We start from the raw sequence: 22,079 nt of genomic DNA, 5'->3' as shown, positions 1-22,079 counted from the left end.
GTATATATAATTTTAAGAAACATACAGTCTATTTTATTCTTTTTGAATAAATTGTTAATTATCCAACAAGAAATTATCGTCAATTAAACGTCGAATCGACGTAAAATTGGTATTAAAATCATCGAATTTATTTCGATTCGACATCAATTCGGTGACTTATTTCTCGCTGGATAATATTTACTTTTTAAAAATAAAGTTTTTTTAAAAAATATTTTCTCTGTACAAATACTTTTTGTACTCGCTGTATATACATTTCTATATAATATATTTCATTAATTGTAAAAAGTAAAATAGATTATTTGCTAGGAATAAAATTTTATTTTGCCGTATTTATATAAAGATTTATTTCAGTGAAATAAATATATATGGCTCGAAGTGAGCTGAAATATTCGAATAACTCTATGTAAGCATTACAAGAAATGTGAACATATTCGTAAAAAAGACCAAAAAATTACTGCGGAGCCTTGTCTGATACTTTTAAATATCATATCACACTTTGAAATAAATATATTTCTCTCTCACGAATAAATTTTAAAATCTTTTTCTCGGTGTATATTTCGAGTAACAATTCAAAGCTGACACGTGACCTTGGTATTTTTTGTTGCGCAGAAATCGCCGCCTTATCATTCCTTGTGACGCAGTCACTTGAGTGAGCAGGTAGCGGCGCAAATAGTTCTCCACGGTCTGTATCCCTTGATCGATCATCCACGTAATCAATTAACTTCTATATGATTAAAATGATCATTCATAGAGATAATCATTTTGCAAAAAGATGATAAAAGCAGATATTTTATTAAATTAAACAATATAGAGCTAAGAACCAACTCAGGATAACATTTGAGTAACAATATTATTATAAGCAATATCAAAATACAGACGTTTCCGTCATTACATCTCAGTGTTCGACAATGTCAAGATCCGTTTCATATCTCTGCGTTATAATATTACTTTCTGAACTTAATTTATATATTTTTAATTATTTTTGACTTCGAATAATCAGCAATTGCAATTAGAATATAAAGGAGGAATTTAATGTTATTATTTTAAATTTCAATGGGCCATTTTATTGTAAATTTGAGATGAAGCTCACGGAATCATAGACTGCATACGATTATGTTTTGTTGACTTCTGGAATATATAAACTACAAATTCCGAGGGAAGCCGATTGAAGCTAGGCCGTTTTATGCCATAATTATCAGTACCAACATACGAGTATTTAAGCGCCTTTTTGTTATTTTGAACATCTTGCGTAGTTACATATAAGATTTTAATTTTATTTTTTAACATTCAGGTTTCATTCCGAAACCACCGGAAAAAGTGTTGCAACCTTTTAGTTGATGACTGTATATACATCTCACATCGTATTTTGGATTTTGATTTTAAAATTGTTTGAAATTTATACGTTTTTTTTGCTAATTTATATAATGACACGCGGGTCATTGGCTCAAATGATTCAAGTAACGGAAAGTCGTTGTTTATTTCTTACTAATATTTTGGATATTGCGCGTCGCGTGTGGAATATTTTACAAAGTATCGTACACAATCGTTTTCAGTGAGTGATTTTGTGTATGTACGTGTTCGCAACGAAAAAGTTTTGAGAGAAGGAGGCCTAGGAGGCATTGGGTGACAACGGAGCAATTATGAAGTAATTCATTTATATATATACTGTTATATTCGGGAATTATATATCATTGTTTTATTAAGTGTTTTGAAAAAGCCGAAAAAATGTGTAATATAATTACTTTAGGATATATTAATTATTTTAACCGTTATTATAATTGGACTATTGGTATTTTTATTTTACAGTACCTACAACGTAATTACGTTACAACTCCGCTGCTGCGCTTCGTATCGGTGAGTACCAATTAATTATCTTTTAGTTCAATATGAAATTACGCGGATCTGTCAAAATATATAATATGTAATCCTATAAATAAAATATGTATCCCTATAAATAGAAGAATATCTCTAATGTATGAAAATTAAAAACCGAAAAAGCATATCAGATAAATAAGAAAAAACAAAGACGCAACGTGACGTCCAATAATTATTTTATCATATATATACATAATATTGCCGACAATTCTACAATAATTGCACACCGGGTTATAATAACGTAATTTTAATGTTCGGTTATTATTTAATCTATGCAAATACGTACATAAAAGAATAAACGTGATCTTGATTTATCGTAGCAAATTTTAAAGCAAATTCGTTTGATTTTAAATTTAAATATTTCCAAAATCTTAAAAATAAACATATGTAAAATAGATTTAATATTATATATAGATATATATATAAAATACACGAAATGCATACATTATTTCTAAAATTTCCAACAATTTCGACGGAAAAAAAGAGAAAAGGGAAACAAAAGAAAAGATTCAAAGGTAAAAAGAATTAGCTTGCGAATATAAACATACGTGACAAACAGGTTTATTTCCTTCGTTTGCTGGCCACCGAATTTACCGCGAAATCGATTCGGAGAAGTGTGACGTCTCGCGTGTACATCTCAAAAGACAGATGTCGAACGGAACGCGTGATATTTTTATCCGCAATTCCAGTTTTGCTTGCGCAAGTATTTTCTCGCTCGTAGCAGAAGTTCGCGACTTGTCGATTATCTCGTCACACTCGGGGAGATCGTAAAAATAATTAATAGCCGACGTTGCAACAACTGATAATCACTTTGCCTAATAGCAATCTGTTATTCATGCGAACGACAGGTTTCGTCGGCAAACGAGCCTGCGGGAAGGAACGATTCATTATTCAATGAGTTGTGCACAAAACTCGTACGTTCGATTGATAATCAAATTGAAAGTTGAAAATTTATTTGCTCGAGAATTAGCGTTTCTCAGATGGATGTGTGTGTCGCAGAAATATATTTCCACGTACACAAACGAGTATTTAATTTTCAAATGAACGTGGAACGAAGCATTTTTTAAATCTAATAACAAACGATTCACGATAAAAAATACATGAAGCAGGTTTTATTTTAAATTAGCACGCTTGGTTAAAATGCTGATAAAACGCGGCGCTGCACATTTCTATTTCTGGTGAATCCGCAACGTGATTAAGTTAGCGGTAATCCACAGCTATCCGGTTAGATATTATTCTTTAATCTAATTTATCCTTTTATGTAATTAAAGTGTGTCTTTTACGAGCAGTACTTTAATAGTTTTTAAATTGTTTCTGTTTCATGTTTACCTAGCTGATATTAAATAATTAATTAAGTTATTAGAATTCCTCTCTCCTTATCGATTCTGATTCTGGATTCAATATTTTTCGCAGTTTTTATTTATGACTTATTTTTCTTTAATGTTATGGTACGTTTTACACTACATAATGCACCTTATAAATACGAATCAATGTCTTTAAAGTTTCTGCGATAAGAAGGCATTTTATCCTCAAACGATACTGCGTGTTTCATGAATTATTAATGATCGCCGATGATAGGTAATGTATCCTAATTTTTGTACGTTGATGCGTACAGGCGAAGTTTCGGGCGTCGAAAAAAATCGCACCTCATTCTCCACGACGGTGTATTTGTCATGCATATTAATGACGGCTGATGGACAAGCGGCGACTGAATCGCCCGACAATCTAATTTTCGCGCGTTAAGGCGAGAGAAATTTGTAGCGTTCGCTTAAATCGTTCCTCATACAATTTATGAATGGGTTTATAATATCCGTCAATAAATTATTTAACGAATTTATCGGTTGTATTATTATCCTTCGACAAAAACACGAAAAAGTTTAATTACGCGATTATTTAATATCACACTGAAAAATTTGTGGTTGAAAAATGACCGGAAGATTCTGATTATATCAATCAAAATTTTGGTTCTCTCAACTGGAATTATAATAGATTCGATCAGAAAATTCTTGTCCAATTTCAATCAGAATTGCAATTAATACAGCCAGACTTGTCCTAGTGCATCAATTGAAATATAAAGAGATAATAAAATAGGTAAATGTTAAGTTTAGAACGGAAGTAATTAACAAAAGATGAATTTGAAACGTGAATAACAAACATTTAATATTGACTTCAAAATTATTCAATGTCATATCTCTTATGAGGCAGCTACGTGTTAAAGGGTTAAAGACACCGCGATTGAATAAGTGCATCTAATTCCCCGAAACGTTTTTGTAAACCAACACGCATAATTCTGCTCCATTACGGCCGCGAGGGCAATTGACACCTATCGCGATTGAAAAGGGATGCAGCTTCGTGGAGCCGGTCATCTCGCCGCGGTCGAGCGAGGATGGTGCAAGGTCTCTCTCTCTCTCTCTCTCTGTACAGGGGTTCAGAGATTCCTGAAAATTATTAACGGCACCGCGCGGAGTTACGGCAGGCGTGTCATTCCTTGGACGGAGCAAGCAGTGGTTCTCATCGCGTGCGCATCGTCGCGGATAATTCCTGGCCGTCGGATAAATCGGCGATTTGTGGTGGACGCGGTGACGGATTTGCAAGTATAATGAAAAGTGCTGGGTTAACGTTAAAGACATTGTGCTCTCGCGATGCGCGGGGGAAATAACAAGAAGATCGCATAGGGGCGCGCGAGTATGCGTGCCCGGAGCTAACAAGGGATGGAGAGTGAAAGGACGAAGCGAGAAAAAAATACGCGTGGGCTTAAGGCGGTAGGGGGGGAGGAAGGGAAAAAAGAGTAAGTAAGTAAGTACTGAGAATAAATTAAACTAATTGAGCAAATTAGCCAGCTGTTCACGCAACGATGGCACAGGGACACGCTCTCCTCGGTAAGAAGTCATCGTCGTCACGCAGAAAACGTGTATCCGTACGCCCTTTTGAATAAACATGTAATGCAAGTTATATCTACGAAAAATAGAAAAATTGAATGCGTAAATCAAATTTTATATTATCACTAATGAATGTCTAACATGATATTGAAATTGTAGATTACTTGATAGATTTAAACATTTTTTATGTTAAATTGATTCGTTAAATACATTTTATTGAATATTACACTGAGAAAAATTTCTGGTTGAAAATGAATAAAATAGAAAATTCTGATTACATCAATCAGAATTTTGATTATCGCGTAACTAGAATTATAATAGATTCAACCAGAAAATTCTGATTTGTCTATCTTCAACCAGAATTCCAATTAACGTCAGACACTTTTCATTCAGTGTTGAATTTCGGATGATATTTCTTCGAAGACTGTGGGACGAGCTCTGAATGTTGTATGCATTTCATAATATTCCAAACAGTAACGTGTAATATATTTCAATCTGACATAACAAGCTATTATTATATGATCAATTTATTAAAGAAGAGTTGCAAAATTCACATTAATTTTTCTAGTTATTTTGAAAGATTACATCATAAACTTATAAATTTATTTACATACATTGATTGTATTCTGTATGACATTTACTGCAATGTTTCATCTTTTTATACAGCTCTCGAGTTTTCATATGTAATGATAATAATTATACGTATGCAAAAAAAAAAATAAAACATTAAAATGTCTTATAGAACGAAGCATTAATCAGATGTAATAAAAATGAATAAGAAGTGTTCAATAATTTAATGTTAAGTATTTAAATATTCAAATGTATTCGGATCTCATGATTACCGTTCAAACATAAGAAAGAATATTATTAAAGTTTAATAACGGATGATATCCGTGTTTCTAGCATTGATTAATTACGAATGTCTTTAATGATCAACTTACAATATTATTCAAATATAATAATATCGAGTATCAAGAAGGTAATCTCTTGCATTCGATATATACTATTGATAGATATCTATCGTAATTCATTTCATGCAATAACATTGTTGCTGACGAGTTCTCCTTTTTATAAATTTAATAATTAATGAATAATTATGCTGATTATAAATATTTAATATTTACTGACGTCAATGTTTAGAATTAGATTATTGATATACATAATAACATCAGATTATACTTTTGCTATAAATAGTATATATACATACGTACATAATTTTTTCCGTGATATAAATGTTTCATAAATATTCCGATGGATAATTAAGTTGAAGATCAGAAATTTTTCAATAACAATGAGCGCAGTAATCGTTTAAATGTTCCAATAGACAATCGCGTGTCCAATAATTTTTTAGTAATAACGGGCACTTTGAAAAGGGTTGAGTAAATAATTAAAGACTCATGATCGGCGATTTGTATATCTTGCTCGAAGGGTATCGCATTTCGCCATACGGGTAGGCAAATTACAGGTGGGGATACGTGACCGCGTGGAGAACTTAAATAATTCTTAAGTAATTCTTCGCGCGCGCTCGCGGGCTTCAAAATTATTATCCAAACGAAATGTCAGAGGATACGGGATAATTGTTGTTGCGCAAGAGACGTGCGATATTTTCGCTTTCGCGCCAAAGAAGACGCCTAACCACATTATTACCGCCAATTATTGCCTCATTTTTCCAAACAGACAAACTTTGACGCGCGCAGCTGCTTATTATTCAAATGATTTCAAAGTTATGCCATAATGTGTCAATATATATATAATTAGAGATAACTAATCGATTTTAATTTGACACGCTATTATTTTTATTTAAAGAGCATCAGTCATTTATTTATCCGTTCATTTAAATGTACGATTTAATAGACCTTAACACTTTTTAAGTTCGAATAAACTTATAATACGCTTTTATTTTTAATTACTTTTTAATTATTCTGTATGAAATAGATTCTTATGTCATGCGTTTGAAAAATTAATTGAAAAAATTAAAGCTTGCAAAGAAAAAAAAGTGTCTCATTATATATTACATATATTGAGAGATAAATTTTACTACTTGCATTTAATAACTGTATCAGAAATGAGTCCTATAATTTATCTATGCCACCTTATTTAATATTTCGTTTTACGCAAAACAACGTTAAGAGATTCCACTGACCTGTATCCGTGCCTCCGTCAGGCCGATCTTCATGGCGAGCTCCTCCCTAAAAACAAAAAGGAAGGTAATCATTAACACAAGAAAAAGGAACCAAGGCCGCATGTAGCTGCGGGCCTATTTGCGCGTGCGAGTTATCCGATTCTGTTATTGCGATAAACTCGAGTTAACGGAGTGTGAGCTTCGGCGTCAGTTCAGAAATTATTATCCAACGAGTCCCCAACAGTATCTATACTATAAGCGGTAATAAGATTGTAATATTTGCTAATTTCAATGATTTTCTGAATATGATATATACGTACACAATATATTATATATATGCAATTATCTCTTTAATAATTGTATAAAAATTAATTATTTTATTGAAGAATCATTGCGTTGTTTCATAATGGATGGATGTAACAATTCGACTTGAACTCATTCACGTTCTATCTTAAAAAAGTTCTCATTATGTTATTTATTATTGTATATTAGATGGACATCGTTAATCTTCTTAGAGATAATAACTTTACATAAAAAATTATCTTTAATTGTTTAATTGCTTTATTGTCGTCATTATTTCTCTGAATAATAGTCTGTTACTTTGTACTGAATTATTATTTCATACGCTCTCAAGAAGTTAAACGTAAACTTCGCAATATTTTAATGTGAATGACACATCCTTTTGTTACTCTTTTTTTCTTACTTTACGTAATCAAATGCATATCTAAACGTTTGGGCAGTTAACGAAGTAAATAAATGCACATAATTGCAACTGTAATTATTATCTCCCTTGAATACGCGATTTATTATTATACTTAGAAACGCGTAATTCAACAAAAAAAATCATTTAGTTGTCTTTTAATAGCGTTGAGGAATAGCGGTTACAATATGACCTCGTATCATATCCGTGAGAAAATCGCAGAAACCGTTCTACGAAATAGTCAGTCTGTCTCGTAAAAACGCGCGCGTTCATTATCTTAATTAGTTTTGCATCCGAAGCAGATTAGCCGACATAACGACGCACGATGGGGATTAATTGCATTATGTATCTCGCGGCATTATGTGTGATTTTCCGTTGGATTGCTACTTGCACGAGCTGTTGTGACGAGAGCTATTAATATCTATTACGAGACGATCAGAATCCGTGGCGACCGCGCCGTCTTGGCATCGGCAAGCAGATAGAATCTCATTTTATATAGGTGACTGCGCTCCTCAACGGCGTATTACGAATACGATTATCCGTAACTAATTGACCGGTCCAACGCAGCGGTAATGACGAATAATTATTAGCTCGTGATATTTTACATAACGTCGATCATGTCATACGCTGTACCAGTCGTTTCCTTTCCGCTCGATTGAATTTCGCATCCTTCGCTCGCGGGCGCATATAACACGAATAGTCTCTGCGTCTCACGTATATTACGTGACACTTTTCTGCAAGCACATATGGGCGCTTGTTTCGCATAAAATCGTCTCCCCTCGCCCTGTTGTCTAGAAATCCGAACCGCACGAAGTTACCGATTAAGAGAACGCCGAAGATATCTGATTAAGAGAGAAACACATTAAAAAATAATAATTCTATCGTTAAGAAAAGTAAATTACTCAATTTACTTTCTTTCTTTCTTTTAATTGTAACGATTATTTTTACCAAAGAATATTTTCTTGATAATAACATTGACATATTACTCATTATTTAAGTGCGAGCGTGACGTAGCAGGCAGTACACGAGACTGCTATGCCAGAGATCAGGGGCGGCGATCTGTATGTGGAATGGTGAAGGACTCCACACATGTGAATATGACATGTGTGGAATTTCCACATGTCAAGCTACAGCTAAATTTTTAACGAGTAAAGGTACATTTTTACGAGCCGCTCAAAATCCGCCTTTCTGCTGGTCGAGCTAAGTCGAAAAACTTATTATTACGTATTCAAAACAAGAGTTTATTTTCTTTGAAAATTATTATAAAAATTGTTCGAAGAAGCGACTTTCTATATAAGCAAATTGAATTTGTTTTAATTTAATAATCATGATTGCATGAAGTATTAAGCTCACTACGAGTCAGAATATATCTTGAATAAAGATGCTTGTGATGAATTTATGATAGATTTATGATGGATATAAGGTAAACGTCTAGTTATATTAATGGACAGTTAATGAACATAACCCAATTCGTTGGATAAAGTGATATAAAATTTTAAATATTAAGCTTTTAATGGTATGTACGACTCTAGATAAATTTATTTATAAAAATTTAATTTAAAATTTAAATTGAATTTAGTTAGAGTTATACATATTATTAAAAGTTTAATATTTGTAATATTTTCATCACTTTGTGAAACAATTGGTTCATGTCTAACAACATGGTACATTTATCTTATATGAACTTTTGAAATACTTGAAACAAGTATTTCAAAGTATTATTATTTGTATACAGCAAGTACTTTTCTGTGTGTAGAAAATATTATTTATAGATGCTATAATCTAAAATCATGATAATATAGCTATTTATTACGAGTGCCTGAACATGCATTAGGAATTACGAAGCGTTATACTGTACGTAAGTATAAAATAACGAAGACTTTCTGTTTTTGCTCCAAAGGATGCGTATGTCACAAATGTACCCCATAATTATAATACATTCGTTAAGAGTGTAGATTAGATTGTAAGAAAAGTAGTACAACTACGTTCGAAGAAACAGAGGAAATTAATAGTCATCGACTTTAATAATTAAATTCCTTTCGGTTGATTTACATTGGTTAGGCGATTGCTCTCGCAGGATGTTTCCAGTAAAGATAATAACCCGTATAAATCGCCGCTTGCATGATTTCACCGGAAATTATGCGAATGCATTCTCAATTTTTTTCAACTGAGAACGAGGCGAACCGAAGGCGCGAAGGAATCATTATGAGGCAGGCGTGAATCATGACGGGTGTCGATAATTCATCTCGCACGTTGAGAATTCATTCATTCCGGAAATATTAGCGATTTTCGCCGTTGTTGCGTTAAAGGAACCGAATGGCGGCGATCGTGCAATCGAGTATATCCGGCGGCGGGTAGAAAAAGAAAGAAGAAGGAAAGAATGAATCGGTCAGTGAGACACCCCGCCGGGCGTCTCTCATCTTGCAGGCAAATTGCCCAGATGTTCCACGAAATCGCGAGGAAATCTCCGTGATTATGCCGTGCACAGAAGCTCTTGCGTCCGATCGTCTTGGATCTCGTGTTTAGGTGCATTTCAGCCTTCAGACGGTAGCTTCCGAAATTACAGGGATTTCAGGACGAGTCCGAAGATTGTGGCCGTGGTCCACGGATTCGTCCGATTCACGTCGCGTCAATTTTATCATCGTTCGCTCGGATGCTCCCTCAATCTGATCGTTGCATCCGAGCCGAAATCCTTCCGTTCTTCCGATTGATCCCTCGTACGAGAAAAATCTTTTCAATCTAAATCGCGCGTGTGTTTTTCATTTTATATTAATATTTTTACTGTAAAAACTGTGTCATTTTACAACTATTAACCACAAGAAAATAGTTTATATCTAATAATTAATAATTATCGTTTCGGACTTTAATTTTGTTGTATTCAAATTGAGTTTAGTTGCACCGTTGCTAAATAAATCGCAAATTTTTGTAAAGCGTTTTGTGATAATAAAGATAGTTATATCTAATAAAAGTATACAGTCTAATATTTAAAAAGTTTTGGAAAATTAAATCATTGGTGCCACGAGTTTCACTGGACACTGTTAAATCTTAAAAGAATAATAATAATAATCCATTTCTTGAGTTAAATAATAGTTTGTTATTTTTAGCTTCTATGTGCGTCAAAATGTAAATCAGTTTATTTCTGTGATTATAGGTAAACAATATTCATATTAACATATATGCAATTACATTATAGTAAATGATAAACTAAATTTGAGTCAAGTTTAATACATTTTCTTAAATCAAATTATTTAACTTGATTATGTTAGTAAAATTAACGATATACTAAGCCTGTTCTTTTTTAGCTAAATTTTTTGCACGGTTCATCTTTTTTACTTTTCTCTCCACGCAGGAGAAAAAAAAGAGAAAATATCTTTTTTTTTGGATAAACAAGAAATTGAAAGTGCACAAGAAATTCAACTAAAAACAGACCTATTGAATAATAGATTAGGAGCAATGATGGCTACAGAAATAATTAGAAATTGGATATAGTTTAACGTTATAAATATAACAGTGAAGAGAATTAGCAACTTCCTTAGAATTTAATTCGCCAAATTGAGTTTATCAAAAGTTTATTCGATGAGAAGGTAATCATTACCAAAATAATGGAACAATTTATCCATTGATTAATCATCCAAAACGATCCTCATCGTATATCGCGTATCGACCGGTAATTGCAAAGCGTATTCACGTCGTCAAATCATTTTTGATGGCCCGCGTACCGACTTATGGAGGAAACGTAACTAGAAGACGCGAGTTCGTATACTGTTGCAGTACTCTCTGATTACCCGTTGTCGTGCGCTAATGACTACTCTGGTGAACATAGTTGCAGACGGTAATTCGTACCTGCTACCAGGCGGCTCGGCTTCGTTTTCAATGAAACGCCGAGTATGAAAGCGCGCACCTATCAGCTGCTTCTCACGAAAAACAGGCTTACGCCGTGAACGATAAAATTACGCGTAGTACGTGATTTCTCTCTCCCTCCCTCTCTCTCTCTCTCTCTGTCCGTTACATCTGATTGTCTGTATAACTCACAAATACGAATGAATCAAGACTATAGCATATATTCTGGTATACTAGTCACAAATTAGATACTTGATAACGTCAGAAATTTCCTGTACGGCTATATTTTAAGTGACATAAAATTTTATTTTTTCCAGTGAAGTATAAAATGTAGAATCATAAAGAAAAGTAGTACAATAGAACAGTTGGAGATTTTATATTCGACGCTTTCGTAAACTTCTATTGTGCCTTCGAGGATGAGGAAAGTGGTTTATATCGCTGTTCCACCTAACGATTCAAATGTTTTTATCTGTCTCGTAATCTTTGCGTCACTTCTGGCCACTCGAGCACGATATAATCTTTATAGATATGTGCATTACACGCACGGGTGCGCGAGCGCGGACAAAACGCACACTGTCGAAGAGGCGGACGAGGCTCAGGCACCTTGGGGCCTGCGAGTAATAATAATTTAGCCTTTCCCTTTTTCTCTCTCTCTCTCTTTCTCTCTCTCGAGGCGCGCTCGCCAACGTCCTTCTGGATTTAATAAGATCACGAAATTTCGCGGTTAGACGGGCGTCCCTAATTACACCCGCCGTTCACCGAGACTCTCAGTTACCCTCGATTCGCGTATCATTATTATTACGTGTCCCTCTCCTAACTCCCTCGTCCACGGTGTGTCCTTGCCATGGGAAATGCGCGAGCTCTTCGGAAAAGTCGGACTTCTGACGGGCACGTACGCAAAAGATTAGTCGCGCATTCGCGACTTAATGGGAAATATGAGACCATGATGAAAACCTCGTGCAAAGATCAGCAAAGTTTCCGTTACGTGTCCTAGTATTCAATCTGAAATTCCTTTGTGATTAATCCGTAAATTCCACCAATGTAAAAGGCACTTATTAGATGAAGCTAACGAGATCTTGCGTTGTACATTTTCAATTCTCAATTTTCAAACTCAGAGCTTATTAGTCTTGACATTTTTTATCAAGAGAAATTATAATCTCATATTTGTCAGAATCGTAGAAATGATACAAATTTAAATTGTAATCTATTATTATTACTGATTAGTATATTATTGATTACTGTTTACAGAAAACAAGGTAGACATGTATAGCTAAAATGACATCGGGAAGAAAAGAATTAATATATCCTGCTATATATTATACACGTAAGACATTACACGTATGACAGAAAACACGTTTCTTTCTCATTACGGAACACACCTGATCTATAATTAACGTATAGCCGCTACGTTCACACGCGTTGAAAAATAGAACATGACTAATCGCCGATTAATTGCATCAACACGATAATAATCGCGGATTCTTTTGGTATCCGGTTGTACGATTCCGCGGTGTATTACGTACGCGAGTTCTTCGAGCTTCGAGCGAGAGAGAGAGAGAGAGAGATCGACTTTCACAGATTTGGCGAACAAATTGCCTCGCGCAAATAATCCGCAGCAAAATACATTCTCAGAATCGATTGCCGTCGCTGAAAGGAAGTCCTTCCTGTCCTGTCCTGCGCAACATTGCGAAGTCATATAGTAATCGGACTGCGAGGCGCGAATGGATTTGCCATTTCGCAACCGCACGGTAGTATAGCGCGAACCCACGGCCGGCATCAAAAGAGGCCGCTAAGTGGATTAAAGGCAAGTTTCTTCGTCATCTTCTTCGTCTAGTTTTCCTTCTCACTCTCCCTTCCCCTTTCTTTCTCTGCCTCTGCCTTCTCTTCCTTTGCTACTCCCGCCGCGGCATCCTGCCGTTCTTATTTGCTCCTGCCTCGGCGCGAGAAGTCCTTCGTTGCAACCGCGCTTCGTCAGAAGTCACGGACGAAGGAAGATAATTTACTTAACTTACGTTTAATCGTGTTTGCGCGCTTATTTATTCGCATCGTTTGCGTCAACATTTGGATTTAATGCGCTTGGAATTTAATTCGATGACGAAATGATAGTGATTAATCACGACTCGCAATCACACGTTTAATGCGTGTGAAGGTTAATTAATTTTCTTTTGTGGAAAACACATTATTTAAAATTTTATTTAAAAAAAGAATCGACGTATAGTCCATAAATTTTTTTTTGTTCTGTAATATTAGAGAGAGAAGTTGCTTTTAATTGAAAAAAAAAAAAAAGAAATATTTATCGTCCAAGGTAATATACTGCGTACAATTTATAGTATTATTTATCTTTATTAACTTTCTAATACCCGTAAATAAATTATTCTCTCTTCTTTTGTTATTATATAATATTATATAATTCGATCTCGTACCAATAAATTACCGTGTAATTCTCGCTTCCATGCAATTGAAAATCGATTCTTTCTCGTTCGATCCACGTGCTGTGGTGACCGCAGCGTACGATTCGCATCTCAAATACCTATCTTGAGTATTACGGAGATGATTACATTATCGTTACGAGAAAATACGAGAATCGAATTGAGATGGCGAGAAAAGAGACAGATCGCCGGGGAAAAGAGTGAACGAGACAGGAGAGGCAGAGAATGCGCGCGGGTGCGTGAATGACATTGCTGGTATGAGCAAGAGGCTTGGCGCGCGAGTAATTTGAGTAATTACCGCACAATTACATTATCTAATTAACCCCGGAGGTCGGAGCAGCCGCCAGTTACCGCGACGTGGCGGCCGTGATTGTCTCACTCGTGGCGCAATCACAATTATTATTGTTTAACACGCGCGGCACGAAAGCATTGAATTTACAGAAATCTGAATTCGCAGAATTTTGCACAGAGTTGGTAATAAAAACCTGCAGTTCTATTTTAGTCTTATTTTTTTTTTAATGGTAATTTAACTATTAGACAATCTTTCATATCGCGAATATAACATGATCAATTCAAAAGAATTAAAAAGTACCAAAGGCATTTTTGGTATAATCACATCTATGTGGCTATTATTAATGACTATAAATAATTGTGGGCACAATTTGCTATGCGATTAATCGATTCGTAGAAATGTATTCGAGAGGAAGCCACGGCATTATTGTCCTTTTTCTTCCTTTTTCATTATTCTCGTTTTATACTAAGCAATCGTTTCTCGTGATCGCCAATCGGCCTGCAGGCCTTATACACAGTTTTTTTTTCCGGGAGTTAGGCCCAAGTTGAGTTCCGGGGTTTTACTTCTATCTTCTCTCCAGATTAATGGCGAGTTACTGGGTATTATTCTGCTGTCATTAAGTTATTATTAATGACAAGATGTCATTGTTTTGCCATGGCACATCCGGAACAGTCTGAATGATGAAATATTTTTTAGTCACCTTAGGCGATACGTTTCATTCCAATTTAAATTTCGCGTAAAATATTTCTTTCGTAACACGACGAATAAAATATTAAATGATTCTCTGAAATTAATGGTAATTGCTTAAACTTAATTTATAAGTTAGGTCACACTATATATAATTTTATCAATACTCGTACTTTTTAAAGTATTTTTAAAAATTATTGGTTGTAAAAACATTTTGGGTCATTAAATTAGGTCGCAGTCTTTTATATAATTTTTATATTCCAAGATTGTTAACTTCTATAGAACATCTCGAAAGAGAATAAAAGCAAAATCATGCACACACACACGCACACATAGTCAATTTATTTACTGCGTGTAACTTTTAAGAGCTAGTGTCGAGTTATATATATATAAATATCTAAGCACACAAACAAATGTGTAACACGTTACAGTCCATGTGCATTGTAACGGTTGCGTTGAATAAACAAGTCTTGGAATTTGCTATTTATCTTGACATAAATCACGTATTATAATTATCTCTACATAATTTGTATTTGCGTAAGTCGATGTACTTTCTGATAAATTTAAGGTCTAACAAAAGACTTGTTAATTATATTTACAAAGTAGTAGCGATATCAGCATGTGATTGATATCATGAAACAAAAATTAGCCACGTCTTTGTCTTTAATTAGTGTTGATTACTATCAACATTCTAGTAAATATTTATTATAAAAGTTTTCACATTGTAATTAGACATGTGGCTAACATACATAATTTATACGAATAAAATAAAATACGCCGACATATTAATACTATATAGATAGATAAAGAATAAGTAAAAGATACATTAACAATACTAAATATAAAGAAAGTATATTTGATAGATACAATTAAAGCAAACTAAGCAAATTTTTGATAACAATCATATACATTCTCAGGGGAAAAAAAAAAAGAATAACATGGAATATTGCAAAGAATAAAAAATTGAATTTAAAAAATAATCGAGATGACATAAAATGACAAGAAGATGTTGAATAAAATACACATTCCTACGATTGAAATATCGTGAACAGAGTTTATGCACACACGATCGTTATCAGTAACGTGACGTAAAAAAGAGAGGATAAGAAAATTCGTCGACGAAATTCGAGCCTCGGTATAATAAGCGACGCCCGAAGCTTCTCGCCTTCCTTATACGTCATCGAGAAAGACGCCTCCTTATGCGCGGTATCGATAATGTTTAATAACGAATCGCGCCGGCCGGACAAGTAATTCGCACTGACGAGGGGTGACAAGCGGCTTTTGCCGCTCGCATTATTCTCGAGCAGGGGATCCGCGGCCGTGCGCGCATACCTGCCGTGACCGCTACCTTTGTGAGGAGCGAGGCGAAAGAGAGAAGCCGGTAGCCGGCTGCGTAATGCGTGCGTAATGCGCGCTTAATACGCGTACGGCGTGGAGAGCCAATTACTGATTGGCCACACTACCGCCAATCGGATGAGGGATGGACCCCGGTAAACCTGTACTCTTCGATCTCCTTCGCACTTCGCGAGACGAAGCCCTTCGTCCTGCTCGGCCATGCAGCAGCCCGTCGCGTCGTCGAGAAGGAACGAGGAGGGACGATCCCGAGACAGTCTAACAATCTTTTTCGTCGCTCCGAACGGAATCCGAACAGGCAGGAGAGCATAGACTCGAATCGTTGACAGCAATAAAATGCTTAGAATGCACACAGTTCATAGATCGTACAATAGAAATATCTTCTGTTCATTGTTTCATAAAAAAAAAGAGATTTTTTTAACATTTATTATATTTTAAGAATATTTTTGGAAGCTTTGACTTCTTACTTTGATATATCGTAAATCTTATTTTATATAATACCATTCTGAGAATTAAAGTATGAAGCAATTAAAATTCGAAATAATAAGATGTAATAAATCATAAACAGCAAATTTGTATTAAAGCAATATCTGTAGTTACTTAATATATTCTTTTACAAATTTTATCTCTTTATTAATATATTATCTCAAAAGGAATAACAAAATATTATCTGTAAATAAAAGAAAAAAACTTTTACGAATATTTTAACGAAAAGAAATTTTTTATTATTAGCTTTCAATGTATAATATAAATTTCTTGTATAAATTTTTATCCGTGGCTCACCCCATGTTATTAATTTACTCTTTCGTAATGAAGCAATGACCGACTGAAAACAATGAAAAGAAGGCTTATATGGACTTTATGTCATTTAACGGTGACGGAGATTCATGCCACTTCCGTGGGGACGAGGTAACATCGTCCACTAATTAACTCCGGAAGGCACTAATCTTATTTGTTGAGAAACGAATAACGGGTCGGCGGCGTTTCTAATCGGGAGCATGACTCGTCGTCGGTCGATTAATGACAGGAGGAGTTGACTGGGTCCTGGACGCAGCGGAGAGTCAGAGGGGCCAGAGGAGGACTAGAATCGCGGTGGAAAGAAGAAGGGGGAGAGGAGAAGAGAAGAAGAGACCGCTCCGTGGAACTGGTTCCGTTCCATGGATCACTGGAAACAATCATCCTTATTAAACTCACCACCGGCCCACCCCGCGGATATAAAGGCATCCTTCGGAATGATTTACCGAGAAGCGCGTCGCGCGGGGCCCTTTGAACAGGTGGATCCCTCGAAACGCGACGCGAACGGACGATAAATTTTATGGATCCACCGGACGGATAGATTGAGAACGCGCACGACGGGGGTGGCCGCGCGCGATATTCCGCCGAGTCAGGTTTTCGAAGCGAATGCGGGACGAAACGGCGCCCGGCTAGTCGGAGTAATTAAGAAATGGAAAATCATCAAAGAGTTTTGTTATATAATTAGTTAAGGTATCCCCCCTCGACATTCCAAAAATAGGTTTAAGTAATTATACTGCAATACAATTTGGCTTTTCTTTAACATACCGATTTCTAACCATAATTATAGAACGCATATTTAAAAAATCGAATAGCAAGGCGAAGCGCTGATTAAATTTTGTCAATCACATCGAAGTTGGTATAAAAAAAAAACCTGACTGAATGCTACGTTGGAAGTAATCGCGTTTAAACACGCCATACGTGTTAACATTTATGAGGTTATTAATTAGCTATGTCGTTCACTAGAGAGAAAATAAGTAGCTGGATATTTGAAAAGACGACAAGGTTTCATCACTTTAACCGCGCTTCGTTTCTCTCTCCTTCTTTCTCCCGGAGTTTACAACCGGGATAAAAAATTAAAACCAACACGGACAGATCTGGACTGGTCGGGACCGCTCACGGTCGAACGATTAGTCCGTCGCCGTCGTCGGTAGCAGTATGGGCCCGAGCCGCAACACTCCAATCTAAATTAGATCTTAAGAGCCCGTAAAGGCAAGTGGCCACGCTCTCTCGCGAGCCTACGTGGCAAGCCGGCTTTAAGTGCTATATAAACAGGACGAATCTGGTAATCCGCGCGCTCCCTCGCAAATGCCACTCTCGGACCTTATATTCGCGGCTCTCGCAAAAAGCCCGTACTTATCTGTTATCGCATTTCGAAACGGCATTCCACAAAATGTTGTCCTGTCGTCAACAGCTTGTTCGGGGCTATCTCCGTCTAATCTTTGTCAGTATGGCGGACAAAATTGCCCTCAAGAAGCCCTTTCGGTAACGAAAAAGTAGAGGAATGGAAAAATTGAAAACAAACAAGTAAAAATACGAATAGAAACAAAAATTGTAATTAATAAAAAAATTATTAGGAGAGAAGAGATTAATTTACAAAAAGAAGAAGAATTTTTATTAATGAAATAGTACACTGAAAAAAATGCATGTAATTTATGACTGGAAAATTACTTAAATTACATAAATATGATTGGAAATTTACTGGAAATTGTAAATTTCCAATCATATTTAGGTAATTTTCCGGTTATAGATAATTTCTATGTAAAATTACATGCATTTTTTTCAATGTAAAAAGAAATGATAAATAAATAAGTAAAAATACGAAAATGTAAAAAAAAACATTCCACTTATGGGTGAAAGAATGTCTACAAAAGTCACGAAGGACCCAAAAAGAGAGCTCGCTCGACTACTCTCGGACCGATTTGCTGGTCGATGAATATAAGAGAAATGTTTATCGATATCCAATTCGATGTACACGGTCCGCCGTGCGGGAACACGTGTCTTTTATTGGCGAATGAATTTTCATTCGCGACGTCCAGGAAGTTAAGGCCGCACTAGCATCTTCTTCAGGATCTCATCGATATACATATATTTCGATAGGTCCCAATCGCATGTCTGCCCTTATATGTAAAGGCACGCTTAATGAATATGCGTCGTGTTCCACGACTTTACTCTCTTCTCTTTCTCTCTTCCTTCCTCTCTGCCTCTCGTTCTCGTCAGGCTAGTCAATAAAACTAAGCGACCATAAAATCCAATTAGCGCGAAATTAATACTACCACACGGCGAAATAGCGGAAGAAACGGGGGATCAATTTATCCTACGAAAGAGCAGAAAACGTCGAGCAATTTTCCGTAGGCAGGAAGCCCGTATAAGTGGACAAGGAATAAATTAATACGGGCGACGAATGTTATTAGAAACCAATCAAGCCAATTACCGGTTGTTTTCTTAAGAAGAAAAGGAACTTTTATGACTATAAATAAATAGGTGTCGGCTTTATAAGGAAGTACATGTTTATTACGAAAATAATACCCTGGGTGATTGAAAATCCGACAGGTGTCAGTACTCGCAACGCTATTAAATTACGAAACTTTATTGCTTTTAAATGCTTTATTGCTTTTAAATACAAGTCCATTTCACTATTATAACGAACAACAAAATAATAATTCTCGCCTCTTTTAAATCCAAAATCAAAAGTTGTCTGTACTTTTCTTATTTATTAATTTTTCCGTATAATTGAAATTAATTTCCTAGAAATCGACACACTAATTTTTAAATCATAGCTACAAAGATTAACAAGTATCTTTTAATGTATTTTTCACAATATTGTTCATCGCACAGATTAGAAATTTTCAATTAACTTTCTTCTAAAAATCTATTCTAAAAATATTTTTTTCGTTACACGGAAAACTCGTTCGGAATCGCCTTGTTCTCCTCTTCTGAGAGGTTCGGTTCTAATTTTGCTAGATAAACGAAGGGAATTTGTATTTTGCTCGTTAAGGCTATCTTTGTCGCAGTTTCACGCGTGCATGAATGTGTAGCTTGTCTCGCCATACTCGCGAATACATCTCCAGTCCTGACCGTACACCACGGACACTCTACCTGCTTCACCTCTCTCTGCATACTCCCTACCATCTTCGTTAATTACGAGAACCCATACCGTGGCCGCAGGACCGGACCTATTACGAGCGATTACACCGCTATTAGTTACCTACCGGGTGTTCCACGGCGCGGAGGAAGGCAGTAAAAAAAGAACAAGAAGAAAGAAAAAGCTACCCAGATAGATTGCGCCGCAGCCCAATGGCGGCGCGATATACTGTACGTATGTAACTGGACCCGGGTGTGCAGGGGACTTAATAATGCAAAACCGTCGTTCCGCGTCTACGGATGGGAATTTGCATGAGGATCGTCAGTCTGGCTGCAGGAAGGCCCGATGATCGATGTATCGTTCCACGAATTTACACTCGCGGATTTAGCAGACTTGCACGGATGGATAGGTGATTTATTTTAGAATCTACCGTGGATTCAGATTAAAGAAGGAAACAGACATCATTATTCAAAACTACGTTTAAAAGCGTTTCGAAAGGTTTTGTTTTCAAGAGTTTTCGAGTTAACTTTAATTTCGTCCTTTTTCTAAAATACGCGCTATAAAGTATATATACTTATGTCGGAATTATTTTGAATGTATAGAACTAGAAAAACGTTAGCTAGAACAGATAAATTTAAATGAACGTTTCATATTATATATATATATATATTAAGTAAAATAAATATTATTTTATATTCTTAATATTAATTTGATATTTCCCAAATTCTTTAGTCTCCAAATAAAATTTATTAGAGACACAAATACGTGATAAAAAATTATGATAATTATAGTAAAAGCTATGTATTAAAATAATACAATAGAATAAGAACGGCTCAATTAATTTCAATACAGAAACTCTAATGATGAGTGGGCTATTGGAGCCTTACGCCAGTTATTAAATTGTGAATATATTAATATCAATGTAAAGATATTATTTACATGTATTAATCTTATCGATTGTTGCACCCGACAAGTAATCGTTTTTTTGCTCCAGACTGCTACCAACTGAAGGTTAGGTTAGGTTAGTCATTCCTGGAGCCTAAGCTGGAGTCTAGACACTAAGATTATTTTTTTTTAAGACTTTTGATTATTTTCCATTTAAGATTTTAGTGTATTTAAGGTTAACACGCATTAAGCATACCTTTTTAAAACACGATATGCCTGTATACCTACTCGATGTCTCCAGCCGTCACCCAGTCATCACTATTTCGAGACTATCTCAGGTAGTTATACACTTAGGATAACCAGATTTCTTTTATAACCATGCTCAAGGACTACCTGTGCACCCATCGTAAATATCTTACGGCGGAGACCATTTTTTGAAAAAGAATTTTGGTAAATAGCGAGTTATCAGCGATAGCCAGGAGAGTGCACAGGAGCCAGACAACAAAATATTTGGGTGGTAGCCGATAATCGGTCTATATGTATCTAAATCCTGTTACTCTTCCGAACATGAACTCTAAAGCCTGATAAATGCGACTAGATACGAATATACCTTAACCTCTTAGTCGTCTAGGGTTGTCTTCGAAAGACAGATCGCAACTCTAAATAGCTTTGTAATAATTGATCTTTGTTCAAATGCTCTTGTGAAACATTATAAGAATAACTGCATAATATAAGATTCATTAGCTTCACATTTTCTAATTTCGCGCATTTCTTGTATATATAGTAATGACATTCACATATAAATAATTTTAATAAAAACAAATATAAAAATAATTATAATAAAAACACATTTTTCGTTACATTATTTAGGGTATTCATGAAACAATAAAATAAAAACTAATTTGAGATCGAAAGGCTCAGCACTTTTAAGTAGAGCTTTAGTTTTAAGTGATTACTAATTTAATACTAGATTAGTTACCATCTATTAATATTCCACAGCGAGTATATATATATTTTTGATGCTAAACGTATATAATAAAAAAGTTTTAAAATATTTTTTTATTCTCACATAGAGAATTATTTTATGTTATTCTGTGTCACTATTTATTTGGTGTGTTTTAATTGTGACTATATATCATA

The 22,079-nt window shown here is 35.2% G+C and overlaps 1 protein-coding gene across 1 annotated transcript in view; it reads right to left on the bottom strand.

Annotated features, from left to right (window-relative positions):
* LOC108770164 (homeobox protein aristaless) overlaps positions 1-22,079 on the bottom strand; it is a 145,824-nt gene that overhangs the window by 6,812 nt on the left and 116,933 nt on the right. The window contains exon 3 of the mRNA XM_018521557.1: positions 6,898-6,943. Within this exon, the coding sequence (XP_018377059.1) occupies positions 6,898-6,943 (46 nt within the window). The remainder of the gene's footprint in view (positions 1-6,897; positions 6,944-22,079) is intronic.

The sequence above is a fragment of the Trachymyrmex cornetzi genome, unplaced genomic scaffold (assembly GCF_001594075.2).
Source record: "Trachymyrmex cornetzi isolate Tcor2-1 unplaced genomic scaffold, Tcor1.1 scaffold99, whole genome shotgun sequence".
Lineage (NCBI taxonomy): Eukaryota > Metazoa > Arthropoda > Insecta > Hymenoptera > Formicidae > Trachymyrmex > Trachymyrmex cornetzi.
Note: the sequence above shows the minus strand (reverse complement) of the source record. Positions and strands in the feature narration are given on the sequence as shown.